Source organism: Neovison vison, chromosome 8 (assembly GCF_020171115.1).
Source record: "Neovison vison isolate M4711 chromosome 8, ASM_NN_V1, whole genome shotgun sequence".
Classification (NCBI taxonomy): Eukaryota; Metazoa; Chordata; class Mammalia; order Carnivora; family Mustelidae; genus Neogale; species Neogale vison.
Genome location: NC_058098.1, coordinates 129071025 through 129095201, shown reverse-complemented (window position 1 = coordinate 129095201; position 24177 = coordinate 129071025). Strand labels below are relative to the sequence as shown.

General features: G+C 37.0%; 1 protein-coding gene across 7 annotated transcripts in view; it reads right to left on the bottom strand.

Annotated features, from left to right (window-relative positions):
• Nucleotides 1-2052: 2052 nt before the first annotated feature.
• PUM2 (pumilio RNA binding family member 2) overlaps nt 2053-24177 on the bottom strand; it is a 101920-nt gene continuing 79795 nt past the window's right edge. For 5 of the 7 annotated variants that reach the window (XM_044262015.1, XM_044262014.1, XM_044262018.1 and 2 more), the window contains 8 exons: nt 15941-16208; nt 14615-14744; nt 13251-13385; nt 9871-10008; nt 8715-8840; nt 8363-8484; nt 7046-7238; nt 2053-5052 (listed from right to left, as the gene is read on the bottom strand). In XM_044262015.1, coding sequence (XP_044117950.1) covers nt 4921-5052; nt 7046-7238; nt 8363-8484; nt 8715-8840; nt 9871-10008; nt 13251-13385; nt 14615-14744; nt 15941-16208 — 1244 coding nt within the window. In that variant the 3' untranslated portion in view covers nt 2053-4920. The remainder of the gene's footprint in view (nt 5053-7045; nt 7239-8362; nt 8485-8714; nt 8841-9870; nt 10009-13250; nt 13386-14614; nt 14745-15940; nt 16209-24177) is intronic. The other 2 variants (XM_044262017.1, XM_044262019.1) reach the window with 1 other exon arrangement.

Genomic DNA, 24177 nt, shown 5'->3' with positions numbered 1-24177 from the left:
GACTCTGATGTCCAAGAAAACTTGAATTAAGCTCAACCTAGCCATTTTTTCTTCAAACTACAGGCCTATTTCATTTGATTTAAATTCCTGGTGAATATTTAGAAAAAACAAAAAAAGTTCTGTGACTGAAACACTGAAGAAATGAGAAACTGTCTACAGGATATGCAGGTAATGAAGTTAAATAAAAATGTTACCTAACTGTGAGCCTCCTGTAGAAGGTCTGTAGGTCTCTTAGGTTCTTAGTACCAAACACTCAGATCCAAGGTTCTGTGTGCAGCTGAGTATTCCAACTTATTAATATATTTTGAGAGAGAGAAAGCATGAGTGAGCGAGCAGGGGGAGGGGCAGAGGAAGCAGACCCCCCCACTGAGCAGGGAGCCCAACATAGGACTTGATGTGGGACTCATCCAAGGGCTCTGGGATCATGACATGAGCCGAAGGCAGAGGCTTAATCGGCGGAGTCACTCCAGTAGCCGACAGTGTTCCAACTTTACAGATGGGTAACCCTGAGGCCTAGCAGGCCGGGATCACACAACGGAGCTGGGCGCTCTTGCGCACGGCAGCCTCCTGGAGGCGAGCACCCAGTGCCGTCACAACGCTCCCTGCTTCTCACCTGTGTTCAGTCGTTTCCTTTCTGGAACATGCAAATCCCATCAGATGTTAAATCAGACCTGGAAAGCCAGCCAGTAAGGTAGACAGTGAACACTGCTCCCCTGGGGTTCCTTCGCCCTCCCCCTGGCCCACCGCCAACCACAACCTTCCTGGGAAATCAGTCAGGAGGGCGCTTGAAACTACTACTATCCAGGTAACCTTAGGAAACTTGACTTTCTTAGGTTAGTAATCTAGGATGGGACGATGTAATATTTACTTTTTCTAGGGTCCCTTAATTTCATCTCTAAGATGTGGGATAGGTCAACAATTCCAGAAGGGCTGCTTTCAGCTTAGAACAGAAACAAAACAAGATGAAATTAAAACTGGCAGAAAATTAAAAATGTGTATGACGAAAATGCACGTACTGGTTTTTTTTTTAAGATTTTTATTTATTTATTTGATAGACAGCGAGAGATCACAAGTAGGCGGAGAGGCAGGTGGGGGGGGGAGGAGCAGGCTCCCCGCTGAGTAGAGAGCCCGATGCGGGGCTCGATCCCAGGACCCCGAGATCACGACCCGAGCCAAAGGCAGAGGCCTAAACCACTGAGCCACCCAGGCGCCCCAAATGCTCGTAGTTTTATGTCGATCTCTACTTTGGATTATATCAAATTATCTGTATGGTTTAAAACAAAACGAAGAGCAGGGCACCTGGGTGGCTCAGTGGGTTAAGCCTCTGCCTTTGGCTCAGGTCATGATCTCACTCACGGTCCTGGGATCGAGCCCCGCATGGGGGGGGGGGAGGGTGTCTCTGCTCAGCAGGGAGTCTGCTTCCCCTGCTCTCTCTGCCTACTTGATCTCTGTCAAATAAATGAAATCTTAAAAAAACCTAAAACTGAATAGCTATAGAAGGGAGAGGAAAACAGAAATAGTGTTAGCATTCTATATATTATGTATTAGCATTCTATGTTCTACGTATCTTTTTAAGATACTCTCAACTCTTAAAATCAATGACCTAAATAGTACTCATCCATGGTACCCGGGGTGACACCGAGGCTGAGTTAACACACCCAAGGTCACAAGGTTTGTAAGTCGCACAGTAAACTTCAAATCCAAGCCTGAACCCAAAATGTTTTCTCCTTTAGACAACAGTCTCTGGAAGTTCGTGTGGAAAGGAAACAAACACCTATAGGTAAAGGTAAGTGATTTAATTTAATCCTCAGAACAACCTTGAGTATCATTTTATCAAGGAAACAGGCTAAAAGTTTCATCCTGTGAAGTATGTAATCACTCTATGTAATCAGACAAGAGATCCTAAATACTAATCAAAGATAGAAATACCATCAGAGTAATCAGTAGCCCCAGATTTGCATCCATGTGATAAAAATACTTGCCTTTCCTTAAATCAGAGTAAACTTGAATGGGCAATCTGAATTATAACTGAGGTACAGAAGGATGTTTATCTAGAGAAAAACACAAGACCAGGTTTATTTCATACAATGTTATTCACACATTTTTCATTTTCTAATTTATACATAATATACAAAGTGAAGATAACATTATTTCATATGAACCAAGAAGAGCCAGGACTTAGACACACTGGTCCAGAAACAATCCATATCAAAAGGAGACACTCAAGAGTAAAGTCTAAGTGGTTCTGCCCAATTAAAGTTTCTTTATTCTGAAATGTGATGTTCTGATTTTAGCCAACTCCAAGCCAACTTACGATGGAATCAGAGAGGTGGGCACCAAAATGGCAGACCATAAAATTTCTACAGTAATAGACACTCTTCTAGAATAGGCCCCAAAGCATTGGGAAGTTTGGGGTGTCAACACTGGGATACATGGAAACATCAAAACCCTAAGAAGGTTCCATCTCCCAGCCATCCCCTAGGGCTTTCTAAATTTGCAGCGGTAACTGCCCGTGCCAATAGAGGGTAGGAAAAAGGAAAACCAGGAATTCAACTATGCAAATCCAGGAAAGTCACTTACCAACCTCCAGCAAGAACAACTTGGGTATCAGCTCACAATCATGAGTTGATACTGGGAACAAATTTCAACACGGGGCCAAGACACTCTGAGGCTAGCAAAACAAAGTAGGATGGGGTGGGAGAGAGCAGCTTTACACGTGGGGAGAAAGCATTGCCACTGTGACTGGGACACGCTATGAACCAGTATGACTAGGAGAGGGGACAGTGACAAGTGGCTGGATTTAATGGACTCAACATGGAATGTTGGGTTAGAAAATTAGAATAACTCAACATCAAACATGAAAAAGTATGCCTGGCATCCCAAACTTTATGCCATTAGTTTTAGGCTCATGATATGAACAGCTAAGTGATAAAACCTTTTTATTCAATATTGTGCTCAGAAGAATGCTTTTCTTCTGCAGACTTCTAATAAAAAAATCCCTTACATGTTCAATCGAAGGAGATAGCATGGTTCATTAGTTTTCAGCACTAAACAGAAGTGGGTCAACATAAATGGTTTTATACAAAATACTGACTTCAACAAAATACAAAGCACTTTCTTTTATCTTTCAGAAACTGAATATACAAAGCAAGTTTTTTTTTCCAAAATATTTTCATAGGCAAAGGATTAAAAACGATTTTAATTATACACATATGGTCACAATTTTGCCTTAAAAAGATTGTTGGGAAATGTACATAAGGCCGCTTGTAAATGTACATCATGTTACTGTTATGTCTTATGTCCAGAGAAAAAAATGTTATCATACAGATTTGCTCTTACTTGGGAATAGGCTATTCAAAAATACAGTACTCTTCTGTACAAAGAAAAAAAATCACATCACATTTAATAAGATGGAAAAAGCATTGGCCTCCATGGTAACCAAATATCTCAGTCCAATACTTTCTATTATGCACAATACCCTGACTTCTTGAAAGTGATCCAAATCCTAGTATGTCCATATTAACAGAGTCAACAACTATGTTATAAAAGAAAATGTTTCCCACAATAATAAAAAGAAAGCTGGTTCATATTTCTGAAACCATATAAAGATAAAAAATTTTTAAAAAATCACTCTCAATTTGGAGAAATAAATTTACATTATACAACACTATATGCCAGGTCAAAGAGGGCAGGGACATAAATGTACACTAAAATGCAAAGGTTTCCCAAAGAGATAAAACGAATTCCATTTACAGCATGAAGGTTTACAAATGTACACCTGTACAACCAAGGAAAGCATCACTACTAAATTAGCAAGGCTTTTATAATAAACATTGAAACAAGATTTGCTTTCAAAGTGTAAACTTACATCTATTACTGCACACACAATGCATATATTTATAGGAAGCAAAAAAAGCTATCTGAATATGTAGTCATGCTTAAATGTTGAGCTATCGAATTCACTTTTCAGTGGCCCCTTTCACCTCGATCTGGTTCCTACCTTCTCAAAATCTACTATGAAAAAGCAAAATAAAGCTCAACACTTCTTCAACATGTCCTTGTATTCTATAAGAAAAACAATATACAAATTTCCACTCTTTCTCAGATTGCAAACCAAACTGAAAAGTTAAAAAGGGACTTAACTTTTCAATTAGTGCATTTAACTGAATGGAAGTGTCACCATGATTTTGTTTTTTGCCTACCTCTTACAACAATTACATATGTGAGTATATACAATACATCTGTACATTGCCAGAGACGTTTTAGGGCAGTATTTGTATTAAAATCACATCCTGTAAATAATATAAGTTCTTTTCATCTCAAATCATTTAATTCTTATCTTACTTGCCGAGTTTTTATTTGCATGATAGTTTGTGAATTACCAAAATACAACTTAACTTTTTTTAAAATATTAATAATATTTATGCAGTTGATTGTTAATCGGTTATAAAAGGCTTCACACGAAGGACAAAAAAAAATTAAGGACTATATTTCTATATACATCTCTATAAACCTGTTGTGCTATGGGGTCCACAGACCTACCAGACTGCAAGCCAGTTTATTAAAAGAATACTGTACTTTTTCCTTTAAAAACTATTTTTGTGACTTTACAAGGTAAAAATTTACAAAATATGTGACAGCTTTTTTTTTGATAGTTACATCATATACAGGCATTCTGTGCTTTGCCAGCAATCCAATCTGATAGGTCTCCACTCAGGGCTGAATATAATTTATAATTCACCACCCCCACCCCCCAAATATACACAAGAACCTTAAAAAATTTACAAATGGATGAATAAAGTCAATAAATAGTTTTGCTTTAAAAAAAATTTTGAAGATTCATAGTTGAGTTGTGTTTTGATAATTCACAAAAGAAACGTTCTTTTCACATGGTTAAATCATCTTCTTTCTCTTCTCCCTTCACAGCATTCCATTTGGTGGTCCTCCAATAGGCCCTAGATCTGGGCTATTTTTCAAATAATATTTTTCCAACTTGGCCAGTATATGCTTCCCATATGTGTATTTGCGCAAAGTAGTAATGTGAGGTCGAATCTGAAAAACAAATAATCTCCTTAGTAAATCTTATTTTCTGGTACCTTAAAAAAGCACTAAATCTCAGTGATTTAGAAGAATAATCGGATTTTAATGTTCAAATCCTTTAAACAAAAGTTGTTTGCAAAGGCAGTTCATTCTAGTCAATCTCTCCAAACTTCTACTCTCACAATTGTTCAAAGAATAAATAAACCACTACTTCTACACTATTACAAATGCAAACAGCAGAGGGGCTCCAAACACAGCAGGAAAGCATCGCTAGTGAAGTATTAAGCTCTTAAAGTTGATGAAGACAGAATTTTCTAGCTCAAGTCTCTTGGATAAAAATTCAATAAAAATGGAGCAAAAGACATGAATAAGCAATCAGATATGTGATGGCTAATACATTTAAATTGTTCAAAATCTCACTAATAGTTTTTAAAATGCAAATGAAAAGAAATCATATCATTATCTTTCTACACAGACTGGCAAAAAAATTTTTTTTCTTAAGTATTTTACACATTTTATTTGAGAGAGAGAGAGAGGGAGAGAAAGAGCACAAGTCAGGGTAGGGACAGAGGGAAAGGAGAGACAAGTTTCCCGCTAAGTAGGGAGCCTGACATGGGGCTCGATCCCTGGACCCTGGGATCATGGCCTGAGCTGAAGACAGATGCTTAACCGACTGAGCCACCCAGGTGCCCAGACTGGCAAAAATTTTCTAAGGAACAGTAACCGGTACTGATGAGATCATGACAACACAAGCATTCTTATACACTGGTAGACGTGCAAACGTGTACAGATTCTTTGAGAGCAACCTGGCAGTATCTATCAACATGTAACATGCTCATATACTTTGCATCAGCAATTCCACACCTAAGAATTCATCCCACAAAAACAGATGGTTATGCAAAGACATTTATATACAGCACTGCTTATGATAGTTATAAAACTAGAAACAATCCAAATGTCATAAATATGGTATTGGTTAAATAATGTAGTTAGTTCTTAAAAATAAGACTGAACAAGTACATATTTTTAAGCAGAAGTATTACTTTTTTAAAAAGGTAAAAAACTTATGATCTTATATTTCTCTTTATATGACAAGAGGTCCTAAGAAGTTATATGTCCTGTTTTTTTTTTTTTTTTTTGAAGATGTTATTAATGTATCTGAAAGAGAGAGAGAAAGCCAGGGCATAAGCAGGGAGCCTGATGTGGGACTCATCCCAGATCATGACCTGGGCTGAAGGCAGACATTTATTTGAACCAAGCCAACAGGTACTTGTTTCTCTTCTTTTCTTTTTTTTAAAGATTTATTTATTTATTTGACAGAGAGAGAGATATCACATGTAGGCAGAGAGAAAGGGAGAGGGGGAAGCAGACTCCCTGCCGAACAGAGAGCCCGATGCGAGGCTCAATCCCAGGACCCCCAAGATCATGACCTGAGCCGAAGGCAGGGGCTTTAACCCACTGAGCCACCCAGGCGACCCTAGGCACCTGTTTCTTAAATGAATTGATTTAGAAAAAGATTTCAGTATGTAGCATTTCGTCCACATTCTTTTTAGCACTTTTCCCATGGAAATCAATGCATTATAAAAGAATCATTAAAAAAAAAAAAAAAAAGAATCATTAGATTCTAGGGAGAAAATAGCTTGTTTAAAAAAAAAAATCCAATCAAAATAAATTCTCTCTTTAGGAGAATGTATTAGGTTAGTGAGAAAACCTAATTAGATTTTAAAATTAATGTTCAATCCATGTATTATGGCAAACCAAATATATTTAAATAAAACAGGGATGGGCAATGCTAAAGACAGGTAAAAAGATAAGAATGAATGCAATTTTATTGAGACCCTTTTAGGAATTTAATGAAATGGTACACCATACCTACATTTTTCAAAGGTTATCCACTGATTTTTTTTTCCCCCCTCCAGTTATAACAGAAGAGGAAATAAGCTAAAATTGTAGTCTTGAGTCACACAAACGAATCATCTATTTTAAGTGCTATAAACTGCATTACCTTATGCATGATTATCTTTCTCTGAGCAGGTTCAGCCATATCAATCATCTTCTGAACCACATAATTGGCATACTGGTCCTTCATCATGGTGTATAAGGCACTGTGAGGACCATCATTCTGGCAGCAAACTTCGTCAATCAGTAAAGCTCTCTCGGCACGGGAGGCATGAGTAACACACTTTTCTACTACATTGCTAAAAATTAAGTAGATACACAGAAAGTTATTTAAAAGATTTATGTATTTGAGAGGAAGCGAGGGGCGGTGGAGCAGAGTGGGGAGGAGAGGCAGGAGGAGAGGGAGAAGCAGACTCCCCACTGAGCAGAGGGCCTGACACAGAGCTGGATCCCAGGACCCCAGGATCATGATCTGAGCTAAAGGAAGATGCCTAGACTGAGCCACCCGTCTTACTTCTTTCTTTGAAGAGTTATTTATTTGAGAGCCAGAAGGTGCATATGCCAGGAGGGGCAGAAAGAGAGGAAGAAAGAAGCCCAACTGGATTCCTGGCTAAACACAGAAACTAACTCCACGCTCAATCTTGACCCTGAGATCACAACCTTAGCCAAAACCAAGAGTTGGATGCTTAACTAACTGCACCACTTTTTGTTACTTTTTTCTTTACAGCTAAATATCCTTGCTTTTGAAAGAATTTGCTCAACACATCAGAAGACGTTAAGTCAAGATAGTATTCCCTTGTAATTCTCTTACCCTTTACTTTTAAAACAGAAATTAGTATCATAGAAGAACCCATTCTGGATACCCACAAGTTTAATTATATGCCTCTTAAAATAATGATTATAATTCAAAAAAGAGGAAACCAGGTCATCAGTTAAGGTCTGAGATTTTCATTAACATGCACTAAGCAATTTGCACTTATAGGATTGGGGAGACAAATCATTTTCTGAATACAGACTTTAAAAATGGAATTATTTGTGGGCAAACAAATTTGTCATGTGAGAATAAAAGCAACATTCGGTATGTGCTTTTCCCCCTCTCCTAAAATAAAGATTATGTTTTTTAAAGTTTTTAATTTTATTTTTATTTTTAAAATTTTATTTAAAGATTTATTTGTCAGACAGAGAGCACAAGCAGGGGGAGCAGCAGGCAGAGGGAGAAGCAGGCCTGCTGCTGAACAAGGAACCTGATTTAAGACTCCATCCCAGGACACCCAAGGCAAAGGCAGACGCTTAACCCAATGAGCCGCCCAGGTATCCCAAGAAAGATATGTTCTAAGGCTGGTCTACATGTATTACTTTGTTTAGTAATGAAAGCCAAAGAATTAGAAGAACTGACCCTTGGAATCAGAAAATATTGCAATACCTGGCAAATTTGTGTTGACTCAGGGCTAACACTTTTCCTCTGATTTCAGAAACAATTTTGCTTTTGTCTTCAGGTCGCCCGTGTTCGAGTACATGCTGAATAACATAATTGCCATATTGATCCTAAGTACAAATATTTAAAAATTACTTTCCTTAAGTCATTCCTTAAGAATAATGATTATTCTTTAAAAAGATGTTAATTTTTTCTAAAAATTCAGCAATATACATGCAGGAGAATATACCAGGTTTTTTGTCTCACTATGTGTTTCTACATTTAGCAATACATTATACTTGCCTATGTTTTGAACCATTTTCAAAAACACAAACATTTAAGACTATTAGGGAGCTGATACCTGCACCAACTGCTCTGTGTGTTGGTGGAGTTCTTCTAAGATAGGTAAGGTCTGCTCTGCAGTACAGTGCTCCAGGATGCGCTGGATCACTCTGCAGCCGTAAGGATGAGTTGAAAGTACAAACACCTTAAAACAATCAGAAGAAATGCATTTTCATTATCTGACATTGTTGGAAAGTTTTATGAGATAGACAGGTTCCTGAGGACATGCAGAATTCATTTAAACTAGAAGGGTGGGGAGTCTCCTTCAGTATGACCATCAACCTGTTAGTAAAGACTGGAAAGTGGGGTGCTCAGTTTAGGAGCTAACAGATACTCTCTTTTCTCTCTTTTTAAAAAGATTTTATTTATTTGTTGGAGAGACAGAAAGCGAGCACAAGCAGAGGAAGCAGCAGACAGAGGGAGGAGCAGGCTCCGTGCCGAGCAAGGTGCCTGATGCTGCTCGATCCCAAGATCCTGGGATCATGACCCCAGCTGAAGGCAGACCCTTAACCGACTGAGCCACCCAGCCCTCCCCTTTTTCTTAAAGATTTTATTTCTTTATTTGAGAGAGAGAGAGAGAGAGAGAGAATAAGAGGGACAGGGAAAAAAAATCTGAAGTAGACTCCACACTGAGCATAGGCCAACGTGGGGCTCAATCCCACAACAAGATCATGACCTGAGCTGAAACTAAGAGTAGGATGCTTAACTGACAGCCACCCAGGCACCTCAGGAGCTAACGGACATTTTGAACAAAAGGTACTAAACCAGAAGATGAAGGGCATGTAATAACGAAAATAGACTGCAAGGTGAGGGTAGTCATGATATAATAAGCTGCTATTTATTACTATGTATTAGTTACTTATTGGTATTTATTTTCTGTGTCTTACTAAAGGTTCTGAAGTCTTCCTTCCTTTCCTTCTCCCTAAAAATTTGGAAAACACTGTTGGGTTTATAATTTGAAGAGCTGGAATCCTAAAGTAATATTATTAAACTATTTCTATAGTTTAAAGCTTCAAGAAAAATGAAGCTAACTGATCCACTCTATGAAAGAGGCAGAAATCACTGTACATTTACTGTTTCGTCTTGTATGTTTGTAATCTTGTGACTTACGAGAAATATGTTAACATTCAAATTCTAAAAGAATGCCCTAATTAGTAAGCAAAAATCAATCTTACTTGTCCTTTGAAAGCATCGATGACGAACTGTAGTGACTGTGGCTGAACACATTCAATACATTTTTGCACAACATGGTTTCCATTCTGATCTTTCACACATTTGAGAACATGACCATCTAGCTCCTTTACCATTTCACTCTGCAAAAAGATGATGACATTTACAAAATTACCTCATCAGGAAAGATATCAGGATTAACTATTATAGAGTACAAAAGTATACTCAAAATTTCTTTGCAATTTCTTAGGTATCAAAGTTTAAAATCTGCCCCTGTCCAAGTCATTGATGGTGTGAGATCAAAACATTTTATAGGACTGTAATGTAAATGACACTTCCTGAAAAATAAGCTAGTGATGCTAAATCTGCCATATTTAAACAATTCTCTTCACTGTATATACCTTCTATATCATCCTTCTCAGCTAACAATATATATAATTCAGAATTCTATACTTTTTCTCTACTAAGCAACCCCCTTCTCTCAAAAATAATTTTTTAATTAAAAAAAATTACTTAGAATACATGCAAGCGGAGGGAGGGGCAGATAGCGAGGGAGCGGATGTGGAGCTTGATCTCACAACCCTGAGATCATGACCTCAGTGAAATCAAGAGTTGGACACATTTAACTGACTGAGCCACCTAGGTCTCTCTCTGGAAATTAATTCTAGGGAAATTTTAGATTTTTTAAATTTAACTGGCAAAAATAACTTCCTTCATTTGTTTCTTTGCTTACCAGTAAGGTTAAGATTATTTACAGTAAGGTTTATTTACTAACTGCATTTTCTTCCAGCTAGTGATCCTCATTTTTTAAGATAAAATTATAAGCGTTTATTAAATAAACATCTTAATCCTTAGAGAAAAACATAGGCAGCCACATGATAATCAGTATCCCTTACTAGTGCCAACAGGAAACAGTGCTATAAAGAAATGGAGTACAAACAGTGTATGAAGTTATCACTTTAAAGTCTCACCCAAAGAACTCTCAACTACATACTGATGTAACTCTACAGGAATTCTTTTTTTTTTTTTTTAAAGATTTCATTTATTTATTTGACAGAGAGAGATCACAAGTAGGCAGAGAGGCAGGCAGAGAGAGAGGAGGAAGCACGCTCCCTGCTGAGCAGAGAGCCTGATGTGGGACTCGATCCCAGGACCCTGAGATCATGACCTGAGCCGAAGGCAGCGGCTTAACTCACTGAGCCATCCAGGCACCCACTCTACAGGAATTCTGTTAAGCTATGACATAACACAGATGTTTAGCTATAAACTAAGTAACAAAATAAAATATTCTAAAGTCTCCAAAGAATACCATTATTAACAGGTGCACATAAGGCTTATTCTCACTGATTTATATTTTCAAATATTAAAGACATTAAAGATATCTTTATTACTGAAGTATAATCGACATACAATGTTATATTAGTTTCAGGTGTGCAACACCTGATTCAACAATTATACACCCTACACACTGCTTACCACAAAAGATACAGTCACCATGAAACACCATTACATTACTGATTATATTCCCTACACTGTACTTTTCATTTCCATGACTTTTTTTTATTTTTTAACTGAAAGTTTATACTTCTTACTCCCCCATTCACCTATTGCCTCCCCCCCCTTGCCACCTACCACCACTCTGGGAACCAAGAGTCTGTCCCCTGTATTTAAGAGTTTGTTGTTAGTTCTGTTTACCAGATTCCATATTGTAAGTGAAATCAAAGGTATCTGTCCTTCCTCTGACTTATTTCACTTAGTATGATGCCTTCTAGACCCATTCATGTTATTTCTAGTGGCAAGATCTCACTCTTTTTTAAGATTTGATTTATCCATTTGAAAGAGAGAAAGAGAGAGAGAGACACAGAGATCATGAGCATAGAGGATAAAGGGAAGGATAGAGGGAAAAGCAGATTTCCCAGAGTAGGGAGCCAGATTCAGGACTCAATCTCGGAACCCTGAGATCATGATCCAAGTCAAAGGCAGACGCTTAACCAACTGAGCCACGCAGATGCCCAAGATCTCATTCTTTAAAGTATCTAAATGAGCTTGAGACTTATGGTAGAGCAGTTATGTAAGCATCTACAATAATTAAAATTTGTTGATCTTTTCCATTGTGACGTATCTTCAATTACTCTAGAACTCAGGATTTCCTCCATGGAAGTAATACTATTTTCTCACAAATTTTTACACATACACACACATATCCATGTATGCGTTATTACTGTTTTTAATTCTGGAATTTATTATGTAATAATATATGTGGGTGGAGAATCAAATGTAATCTCTTCCCAAATTTACTAATTACCAATGCCCTTTAAGAAATAATTATTTCCTTTACTCTAAGTTTACTGTATTACACAAACTAGTTTTATACACACACACACATTTTATATAATGGCATCTATTTGGGGTTATGAATTCCATTTCTAAAGTTTGCCTAATCTCCTACAAGAACCACAGTAGTGATAATGCTTCACAATTTAAAAATCTAGCAGATCAGCATTTATCCTCATCCTATTAATATATTCCTGTCTGTTCTGATCAGTTATAATTCCCATGAGCACATGATGGGAATTAGCATTAATCTTTTTAAAATTTAAAATAAAATCTTAATAGACTTTTTTATCAAGAATACAGTATATTCCCATTTAATTTATATGTGTTCTCTTCCCTCTTTACCTTAAAAACTGTGACTCTTGTTAATAAAATTCTTAGGTTACTTTTCCTACTGAATTTTTAAAGAACTTTTTAAATGAAAATTTTAAGAACTTTATTAAATTTTTAAGAACTTAATTTATGTAATTTTTAAGTGGCATATAAGACTGCAATTGGTTTTAAATTTTTTTTTTTTTTTTTATTCTTGTGCTCATTTCCAAAGCATATATACTAAAACGGGAACAGTACAAAGATTAGCAGGTGCCTGCATACAGATGACAAACAATCTGGGAAGTGCTCCACAGTATACAGATGACACACAATCTGGGAAGTGCTCCACAGCTGTATGTTAACTGGAATTAAAAGAAAACTTAAGAAAACATTTTTTTATTCTTATGGTAGAACTAAGTACAATCCAAGTACACTTTGGAAATAGTGAACAGTATTCCTGGTACTACAGAAAATCAAATAAGCAAGTATAGCAAAAATACCCATCATGCAGTATTCTGCTTACCACACAGGAGGCACTGAAGTATCTTCACTTAAAGATGAAAAGATGAAGCAAATGAAGGACAGATCAAAGATCTACTGGCTAACAATAATGTACTGTTTGAGACAGATTTTTTTAAAGTATTTTATTCTAATTGTGGAAATATTTAATTTTCACTCCAAGATTATAAAGTAAGAATTTAAAAACTAAATAAAATACAAAAATTTTGTTTTAACTTACAATTACCTGCTGGTCAGATGAAATAGACTCTAATGCTTTCTGAATAACACGACAGCCATACATCTGCAAGGCTAAAGGCAGAACATGACCCCGGATACGAGTAGCGAGGGCTAATTTTTGATCCAAACTCCCAAACTGATGGAAAAGAAATTAATGTTAAAATAAACCATAATATCATTTCATTAAACCTGAAAAACCCACTGTTTGCAGCCTATTCATTCTATTTTAAAAATATCACATTTGGTAATCATGTAGGAAGGAGGATTTGAGTAAAAGAAATTAATGGCGCCTGGGTGGCTCAGTGGGTTAAGCCTCTGCCTTTCGCTCAGGTCGGGGTCCTGGGATCAAGTCCCACATTGGGCTTTCTGCTCAGCAGGGAGCCTCCTCCCCACCCACCCCCGGCCTGCCTCTGCCTACTTGTGATTTCTCTCTCTGAAATAAATAAAATCTTTAAAAAAAGAAAAGAAAAATTAAGGTAAATCCATAGCTGCCTGAAATAACTGTATTACTTTTTTGGGGGGTTAAGTCTCACTATCTATAATTTTCTTGTTACTACTACATTAACCACCCGTTATTCTTTTAAACATCTTCCGTCTTGACTTTAAACAAACAAAATCTCCTTTAATTTCTGAGTCATACATTCAAACCAGATAATTCTCAACTATATTCTGATGTTAACTGTGCAAGCTTCTTTTCATGTGCTGCTCACTGGCTATTTGTGTATCTTCTATAGAGAAATGTCTATTCAAGTCCTCTTAAAGATTTTTTAAGTAATCTCTACACCCAACATAGGACTGGAACCCACAACCCTGAGATGAAGAATTGCATGCTCTACTGACTGAGCCAGCCAGGCAGCCCCTCCTGTACATTTTTTTAAATTGGGTTGTCTTTCTGTTGAGTTTTAGGAGTTCTTTATATATTCTGGATATAAAATCTTTTATCAGATAGAGCATTTGCAAATACTTTCTACCAAGATCATATATGAATGAGTTTTATATACGTGTGTGTGTGTGTGTGTGTGTGTGTGTATGCACGCGTAATGAGCTTTATATATAAAGCTTTATATATATAAAATATGTTATTTTGGAAGATTTTATCTATTTCAGAAAGAGAGTGAGCGCATGAGCGGGCAGAGGGGCAGAGGGAGAAGCATACTTTCTACTGAACAGGGAGCCCAATGTGGGCTTGATTCCAGGACTCTGAGACCATGACCCAAGCCAAAAAAGGACCCTCAACCAAATGAGCCACCCAGGATGCCCCCCAAGTACACATATTTTTATATGACTCTTACCCAACTTCCTGGACCTTTCTAAGCATTAAAAACATATAGTTGGATAGATATACGAACACGTATGTGTGCTTACCTCAAAAAATTTCTGTATAACATAGTTTCCAAAAACATCTGTCATTAATTGATAGGCTGCTTGTAGAATTTCATTAAATACCATCTGTCGCTCAGCCGGAGTAGCTCTCTCTAGTTTTTGTTGAATGAATCTATGTAGAAAAAATTTTACAAGCCATGACAACACACTGGAAACAGCTTCTGTAAAAATCTGACTTGAGTATTATTACACACCCCCACATATATACACATAAATTTATTTCCAGAAATAGTACTAACGCATTTAGTACTGTGAACAGTCAATTTAAAGCAAGAAAAGACAAAAGTTATGAAACATTTCTTTATACCACCTTGATTATTTTTTTTCCCTTTGTAACAGCTTAATTTGAAATAACTACTAGTTAGGTAAAAAATCTGGACATAAAGAAGTTTAACACTTAAGTTAGTCCTGGCTACATTATAATCAATGAAGAAAAAAGATAGTTTATTGGATATTCACATATTTTCTCATAATATTTACTAAATAATATCTAGGCTTAGAGCATAATAAAAGCAGCTCTTTTTTCTTTTTTTAAAAGATTTTACTTATTTGATAAAGAGAGAGAGAGAGAAGGAGCACAAGCAGGGGGAGTGGGAGAGGGAGAAGCAGGCTTCCCACTGTGCAAGGAGCCCAGTGCAGGGCTGGATCCCATGACCCTGGGATTATGACGTGAGCCGAAGGCAGACACTCAATGACAGCCACCCAGGCGCCCCAATAAAAGAAGCTCTTACAAATAAAATCTACCCACTATGAATGATACAAGGTTGATGTGCTACTCTTAAGGAATTTTCAACCATAGGGAGGTAAAATAAAACTATAAAAGGAAAACACAATTCAAATTTAATAAATGTGTTACAAGTGAAATGTCTCAACCCACATCACATCAAATACAAATCTATAAAGGAGCACAAACACTTAACTTTCTTTTTAATTTTTTTTTTTAAGACAAAGTCTATATCAGGGACAAATACTTAAGTCCAGAGATGTACTTCAGAGCATTATTTTAAAAGGAAAATTAAAGTGAGTCAAAGTAATAAAAATAATCCAATAAAAAGGCACTGCTATATATTCACTATAAAAATATTCTCATTACAGAAAACTGGGAAACCATAAATAATTTTTAAAAACCTTGATATTTATCATTTGTATTAATACCAAAGAAAAAAAATTATCAGGTATTTATTTTTTTAAAAACTTCCAACTTTCATGCAGATGAAATGACCCCAGTCAAGAAAAATATGCTCTTACAAGGCAGTAATTTTCAAAGCAAAACTACAGAGCAGAGTATCATAAATGATCATCACCTACCTAGAACCATGCTGGTCTTGAGAAAACTCAACTATGTGTCCGATCAAGTCTCTAAGTTGAAGGTTTGGAAAACGGTTGTTCCTGAAATCTTCCAATAATCTACTTCGGCCAGAAGGCATAATATCAGACCTATTATACCGAAGTCGAGAAGGAGGAAAGAGCTGGCTGCTGGAGCTGAACAGACTGGAAGTGCTTGAAGCACTTCGGTATTTTGCTTCTGCTCCAGGTGCTGCAGAGATATATCGACCACTACCGTTTGTCAGGCCTCCTACAACAAAGCAGCTGGGGTCAGCAAATATTTTTGACAAGGCCATTCCTCAAGTTAAGAGTTACTTAACTAAAAATCCATTAAAAAAAAAAATTCATTCCACTAACAATTAATTCCTATATGTTATAACAGGAAATTAAAATGGAAAGAGAAATCTCACACATTTTAATTTAATGTTGTGTGTGGCTATAGGATCTGGGGGGAAAAGACTAGAAAACACAAGAAAAATAAACCTGTATTTGTTTTTGACAGTTTAATAATTTTAACATCTAATGTCATACAGAAAACTTTTATTTGTTCTTAGAAGCTTAGTTTAAAACACAATTATAATTATAGCACCTAATATCATACATTCTAGTATCAATACCAGAACACTGAAACCACCAATAAAATTTCCAGTATTAACAAGGTTACAATAGCTAGCAAACTCAGATTTTAAGTCACTAAGAGTTGGGCTGAAATTTATCTGCAGTGTTAATGAAACACTGAGGGCTAAACTCGTAATTTTTTTGGACTAGTATATAAAAAGATGCATTAAATCATATATACCTCTATGTGAAGAAAATCTTTCTTTCTTTCTTTCTTTCTTTCTTTTTTTTTAAAGTAAACTCTATGCATAAGGTGGGGCTTGAACTCACAACCCTGAGATCAAGAGCTGCATGCTCTACTGACTGAGCCAGCCAGGAGCCCCCGAAAAACCGTTTCTTAAAGAAGTTAACACACTGACTACTTTTTGAAGTTAAAAAAAAACACACACACACAAAAAAACCCCACAGTATTAAATAATAATAAATCCAAATTACATCTTATTCTAAAATACTTTTAAAATTTTAAAGGAATATTCTCCATAAAATACTATTATTTTACAATAAGAAATAGAAATAAACATTTATTTTTCCTAGAACTTTAATCTTGATCATTTGAGACAAATTAAAAAACCTCCTTAACTAATATTCCATTCCAAACAAGAAAATTAAAGGAAGGGCAGTCAATAGAAACAACAAAAAATACGAGAAGAAAATTGTTATTACAAATAACCATTTAAAAGTACTTGACAGTGTCCTTTTAAAAAAGAAAAATGTACAGAAAACCATGAAGTGCAGATTTAGTAGCTCAAACAAAATTTACCATTAGCTTTATGCTACTGTATACCATCTCAGTGCAGATTAGTGCTAAGTATACAATCCAGACAAGCCAGAGATGATACCAAGGACACACTGTCAGTGCAAAGTTGCAAAGGTAGAGAGGCATTTAAAGGCAAAAAGAGTTATAGGGACAAGGAGTAGTAAGAGAGTTACAATCCTGGAGAGTGAATTGTGTTAGCACATTTCCTGTTTTACTTTTTCTAGCTTTTTTTGGTTGAATTTCCCACCATCCAAATTATACATATTCTAATTTACATGACTTTCCAGTCCCCTTTCCGAAGTGCGTGCTACAAAGTTACATTCACCTACCTACATGCTAGATACCCGGCACCTAAAACAATGTCTGACACATTGAATCTTAAGAATCTTAAGTGGGGCTTCAGGTCCAGTGCAGAGACCAACAAAGGGCTTGATCCTACCACCCCGAGATTGTGACCTCAGCTGACTGATTTCCTCAGTACTCTTAACCCTCTAGCTCCTATTATTTCTATTTATAAAGTTCCATGAATATACAGTGCCATGAACTGTTCACTAGCCCATTCGAATTTCTAACAGTTCTTTTTGTAGGACAGGGGTCCTCTGCTTCTCATTCTAATCTGTTTTTACAAAGAACAACTACAATGTCTCAGCCAAAGCTACTTTGATGATGTCACTTTACATTAAAACATCCTGCTAGAGTACATTCTCTAAAATCTTCAGCTTAATTTTCAAGTCATTATTCTGAACCGATTTCCCACACACATTTCCTAGTAGAATCCTAATTTAATTGTTCACTTCTCCTCCTATTACCATTGCTTATCATTACCTCAAACATAAGGCCCAATCCTACATCTCTCTGACCTTAATGAACTGAAGATTTTCAACACCAAATTCAAAATACATACCTATCCTCTATGATAACCCCACGATACATTACCACAGGAATAATGACTGCCAATTTTATCTGGTATGTCTAATATCTAACAGAAATTTCTCCCATGTCTAGATATTCTTTGATTATATTCTCTCAGCTCCCTAACACCAAACACCTAATACACTCTTTGCCAACTTAAAGGTCTAACAATGCTAAATTGCCTTGAATTTTAAAAACCTCTGAATTTCAGTCCTGAAAGTCTTAATTAGTATTTCCTTTGCAAAATTGAAAAAAATTCTCTCAGGACAGGACACTTTTCTTTCTTTACAAATGGAATAAGCATTTACAACCCAATTGATAATATACATTAAACACATTAAATCTAGTTGTCTAAACAATGAAAGCGTGCCATCCAAAACCGATTATGGGATTGAAGGACATTTTACAAAACTGGCCTATATTCTTCAAAAATGCCTAAGTCATAAAAGACTAACAGTGCAAGACTGAAGAAGAATAAAGAGCCATAACAAGTGAGTGCTGCTGTATGTGAGCCCCCTAATCAATCTCCTTCCCAATCCTTACTCTTTCCCCTCCCCAGAGCAAAGTTTGAATAAGTTGGTTGATCTGATTGTGGTATTGTATCATTGTTAATTTCCTGACTTTGATAATTGTGGTTACATAAAAGAATGTCCTTATTTTTAGAAAACATATACTGAACTATTTATGGGTAAAGGACAATATATCTGCAACATTCTTTCCAAAGTATCAAGGAAAAAACTGGATGTGAGGGGAAAGGATTATGCAGAGAGAGAGGAAAAGAATGATAAAGTTAATGTGGTAAAATAACATTTGGAAAATCTGGGTGAAGGTTAGAATTGGAATGTTTTTGTATCAGTGTTAAACTTTCCTGAAGGTCTAAAATTATTCCAGAATTAAGACAAGCACACAAACAGGCTATCTCTATTCATACCATTGCTAGTGCCGGTCTATGAGCAGGTATGCTCCTGCATCAAATGTGTTAAAGGGATAACAGTCCTTCAATTCATCTCTGACATCCCCCCTTATTTACCACTTCTTAATCACTACTTGGATAAGAATGTTATTAGACATGGAGATTTGTACTAGAATCTTTATTATTATATTATTATAATAATCTTTATTATTTAAAGTCACTAGGGTGACATGCAGCTAGTCAGCCAGGACTCCTGGCTTGAGGTTATGAAACAACAGTGTGCTGCCCCTTACACGCTATTTACATAAGAATTTTTCAAGTTCATTCGTTACAACTAAGTAAGCCAAACACCATACAATTATCCTAGTAGAAATAATATGATTTTATAAATTTTCATTAACTTCCTTGAGAAGTCTGTTGTTTAAGAATCCTTCCTATTATTAATAAAAAATGTAAGATTATAAAATACTAAGAAAAACAAAGAAGAAAAACAGTGTTAACAACTGAAACCACCACAAAGTAAATAAACCTGACTACTCTTTTCATGATTTTCTACCTCCTGAGGACCTGGAATGGCAGTTCCTCACCCTATCAGCTCTGTGTATTCTTTTAAAAATACAGACTTATGAGCCTTACTCAAGACCTACTAAATTATTCTCCGTGGGTAATTTTTATTAAAAAAATCAAATCTGGGTGGCTCAGTGGGTTAAGCGTCTGCCTTCGGCTCAGGTCATGATCTCAGGGTCCTGAAATCGAGCCCTGCATCAGGCTCTCTGCTCAGCAGGGAGCCTGCTCCCCCCGCCCACCTGCCTTTCTGCCTACTTGTGATCTCTGTCAAATAAAAAAATAAAATCTTAGAAAATAGAACAAAATTTTGAAAAAATCAAATCTGAAGATTATTCTGATAGAACAGTTTGGAGGCTAATGAATTATAATTTGAGATAATCCAAGGTTTCATTTTATACCAGGTTGTCAACCCCTATTTCAAATAAAAATGGTAATTCTAGTAGATCTGGGGCCCTAAAAAGGGTACAACTATATATAAGCTACTAGACAGTGCCTGTTTCAGAACACAAGGCTCTAGAAAGCTCAAGAAATCATAAGCTGATAACCAAAGATGACCAATTAATTGGAGCAGGCAACAATCAATGATACAGAGTGGGAGTCTAAAATGAGGACAGTCTATTTTACTTTATGACATTAACTTTAGTTACTTCAACCCCATGAACAGGTCAGCTTAGTACTTTCAGTTCATCGCTTCTCGCCCTTCTGGCTAAGATCAAGTGTAGTACTTTCAGTTCAGTATGTTTTCTATGATCACTTTTTAAAAGAAGTACATGGAACATTTGGAGCAGATGAATAATTTGACTTGTTATGCTTATATGCATATACTATATTTTGGTAGGAAAAATGACTTCGGAGCAGTGCTTCTCAATATGCACATGAATTACTTTAGGATGTTGGTTACATATTCCTAACTTTAAATACTTCGTGAAGGACGCACTGGTCAGAACTCTGTCCTAAGCTGTGCCATCATTTTAAATAGGGTTTATTACGTGTTTAACATAATCAGTTTCTTTATCTACTTTAGAAAGTCCACTTAATAGCTTAATATTCCTAACTGATACTATGCGCTAGGCCCTGGCGGTCCATGAGGGTCCTTTTAAAAAGGCAGAAACCATTAATTGAGCACTCTTTCTTGGACAGAGAATGTGAACTTTGCATAAAATGCTACATGGTCTTGAAATTGTGCCTCCCTGAGTTTGTTGTTTCGTTTTAAGACACTCAGCTGGGGTCATCTGCCCTACCAGCCCTGGGAAACACAACCTGATTTTGGTACTCAGAGTAAAGTGCTACTACAAAAAGCGCTAAAAATGAAGTGATTCTGGGATTGGGAAGAATTTGGGGGTGCTTAACAAAAAGGCTAAGCTGCCTTGAAAGGTATGAGAGAAATGTGGATATTAAAGACAATTCTGGTGAGGACTCAAATAGATGTGATGAGTATCTATCAAAAGCTGCTACCGTCTTCGAGAACACGTATGTTTGTCATGAACGTTGGTAGAAGTATGAATGCTAAAGACGCTGCAAAGGAGGTCTCGCGAAAATGAAAAACATGTCACAGGAAACAGGGCAACACACTGAAACGTGTTGTTGGGTAGAAAACAGAACTGGCATGGATACTTAGCTAAGATTTCCAAGCAACATGTTAAAGGTGTGCTCTGGTTTCTCCTAATTGCCTATGGTAAAACAAGAGAAAGAGGTAATTCAAAGGAACCGTTAAGCAAAAGAAAACCAGCATTTGATGATACGGAAAAAACCTTAGGTTATTGAGATAGAATGCTGACAGCACAGAGCCAATGGGTGTGGCTGGACAATCTCTTGACATTAATGGCAAACTAGCAATGTTTTTAAGAATTTTCTAACAACAAAAATACTGCCAGCCTGGCCTGATAGGATCAGAGATTGGACAAAATGAAGAATGACTCTTGAGCACAGAGCCCCAGATGCAGAGGCTAGAGAGGTGGGGCAGCAGGAGATCTAGAGGACAGAGCATCTAAGCCACAGACTATTCTTCTCTGGCCTTGTAACAAATAGGATTTGTCCTGCTGGCATTCACACTTGCTTGCTTCACTCCTTCCAATTTCTCCCTTTTGCAACAGGACTGTCTATCCTATGCCTGAGCTACCATAGTATTTTATTTTATTTATTTATTTATAAAAAGATTTTTATTTATTTATTTGACAGAGAGAAATCACAAGTAGGCAGAGAGGCAGGCAGAGAGAGAGGAGGAAGGAGGCTCCCTGCCGAGCAGAGAGCCCGATGCGGGACTTGATCCCAGGACCCTGAGATCATGACCTGAGCCGAAGGCAGTGGCTTAACCCACTGAGCCACCCAGGCACCCCGCTACCATAGTATTTTAGAAGCAGGTAACTCGTTTTGTAGGTTTCATAGGTCCACAGATAGAGAAGAATTTTCTTCTCTATCCAGGATGGACTATATTCAGTGTCTCACCTGACAGAGAAGATGAAATTTGGATTTAGTTCTGAGTTATTTAGATGAGATTTTAGACTCTGAGTTGATGGGAGGATGGGTTCCGACTACTGGGGTTGCTGGTTTTGGGTGAATTATGTTCTGCACGTGGGCAAAACATGAACCGGGGAAGCCAGAGGACAGCCTATATAGGGTTGAACTGAGTCTCCCAAAAGTACGTTTAATTCTTAACTCCTGGTTTCTGTGAATTTGATTTTATTTGGAAATAGGGTCTTTATAACCAAGTTAAAGTGAGGTCATACTGCATTAGGCTGAGCCTCTACCCAATGACTAGTATCCTCTTAAGAGGAGGAACATTTAGGACAGAGACACACAGGGAGATGTCACACGATGAGGCAGGTGGAGAGGAGAGTGATGTAGCTAATAAGCCACAGGATGCCAAGGTTTGCCAGCAACTACACGAAGCTAGGAAAAGGCAAGGACTGCCCTCTCTGGTCTTCAAAAAGACATGGCCCTCCCTTGATTTGATTTCTACCCTTCAGCAGTATGAGACAATAAATTTGTGTTTTAAGCCACCCAGTTGCAGTTTGTTACAGCAGCCCTAGAAAACTAATACATATGCTATCTTCTTACCAACCCTATGGGACAAGAAAATAATCTCCATTTTACTTGTGACACAATAGGCTTTGGAGACACTAAATACCTTACTCAAGGATGCATAAATAGTAATTAGACTGAGGGTTTTTTTTTTTAACCATTATGTCTTAGCAATTCACTTAAAGCATTCTGCTATACCTCATGAAGAACACTAAATGCTGTATGATGTTCTTAAAATCTGGGATATGCTTCAAGTTCAAGTTACATGGGGAATAAATCACATAAAATTTCTCTAATCATTATTAATTACATATCTGCCATATAAAGACACAAAAATTTACTGGAGAAAGACTGAGGCTTCAGTGAGTTTAAAAACCAATGTAGTTTTTAAAAAGATTTTATTTACTTGTTTTTTTAGAGAGCAAGCAAGAAAGCAGGGAGGAGGGGCAGTGGGAGAGGGAGAGAATTTCCAGGAGACTCCTTGCTGAATGCAGAGCCTGACTCTAGGCTCGTTCCCTCAGCTGAGATCATGACCTGACACGAAAGAGTCAGATGCTCAACCAAATGATCCACCCAGGTGCCCCCAAAACCAATACAATTCTAGTTAAAAGCAGTTTTGGGTGCCTGGATGACTCAGTCAGGAAGCGTCTGCCTTTGGCTCAGGTCATGATCCTGGGGTCTTGGGATCAAGCCCATCCTGGGCTGGGCTCCCTGCTCAGCAGGAAGCGTGCTTCTCCCACTCCCCCAGCTTGCAGTCCCTCTCTCGCTGTCTGTCTCTGTCAAATAAATAAATAAGATCTTTAAAAAAAAGGCAGTCTTCCACATCATTTTTAATTGATTAATATATAAAGCAAAAAGCATGAACATGGCTGGTATGCAACATTAAAGTTGTACATCTTATGACAATATGTAAAGCAAACATTAGATGCAAACTACAAACCAAAATAACAATCTGTTGTTTCCATTTCTACTGCTTGTAATTGTTTTCTAGAAGCAATTAAAAGTAACCTTACCTTTTAGCCTCTAATTAGGTGTAAAATTTCTAAAAATATAAAGAGGGAGACCATCATGACAAGATATTTGATAACTTTCCCTCCTTTAAAAAAGAGCATTTAAACAGACTTGGCATTTTAACATATGAACTATAGTCTTCAGACTAGTATTACATAATTTCTATCACTAACTCACTCGCTGATACCCATTTTTCCAACAAAAAGGCTACTTTTTGTTTGGTTTCAAAAACTGCCTGCACCTTAATCTTTAGGAAAAGCTGCCTCTCTGTTGAAAATGAGGACACTTTAAAAACTGTCTATGAGGGGCGCCTGGGTGGCTCAGTGGGTCCTGGGATCAAGCCCCAAGTCGGGCTCTCTGCTCAGAGGGGAGCCTGCTTCCTCCTCTCTCTCTGCCTGCCTCTCTGCCTACTTGTGATCT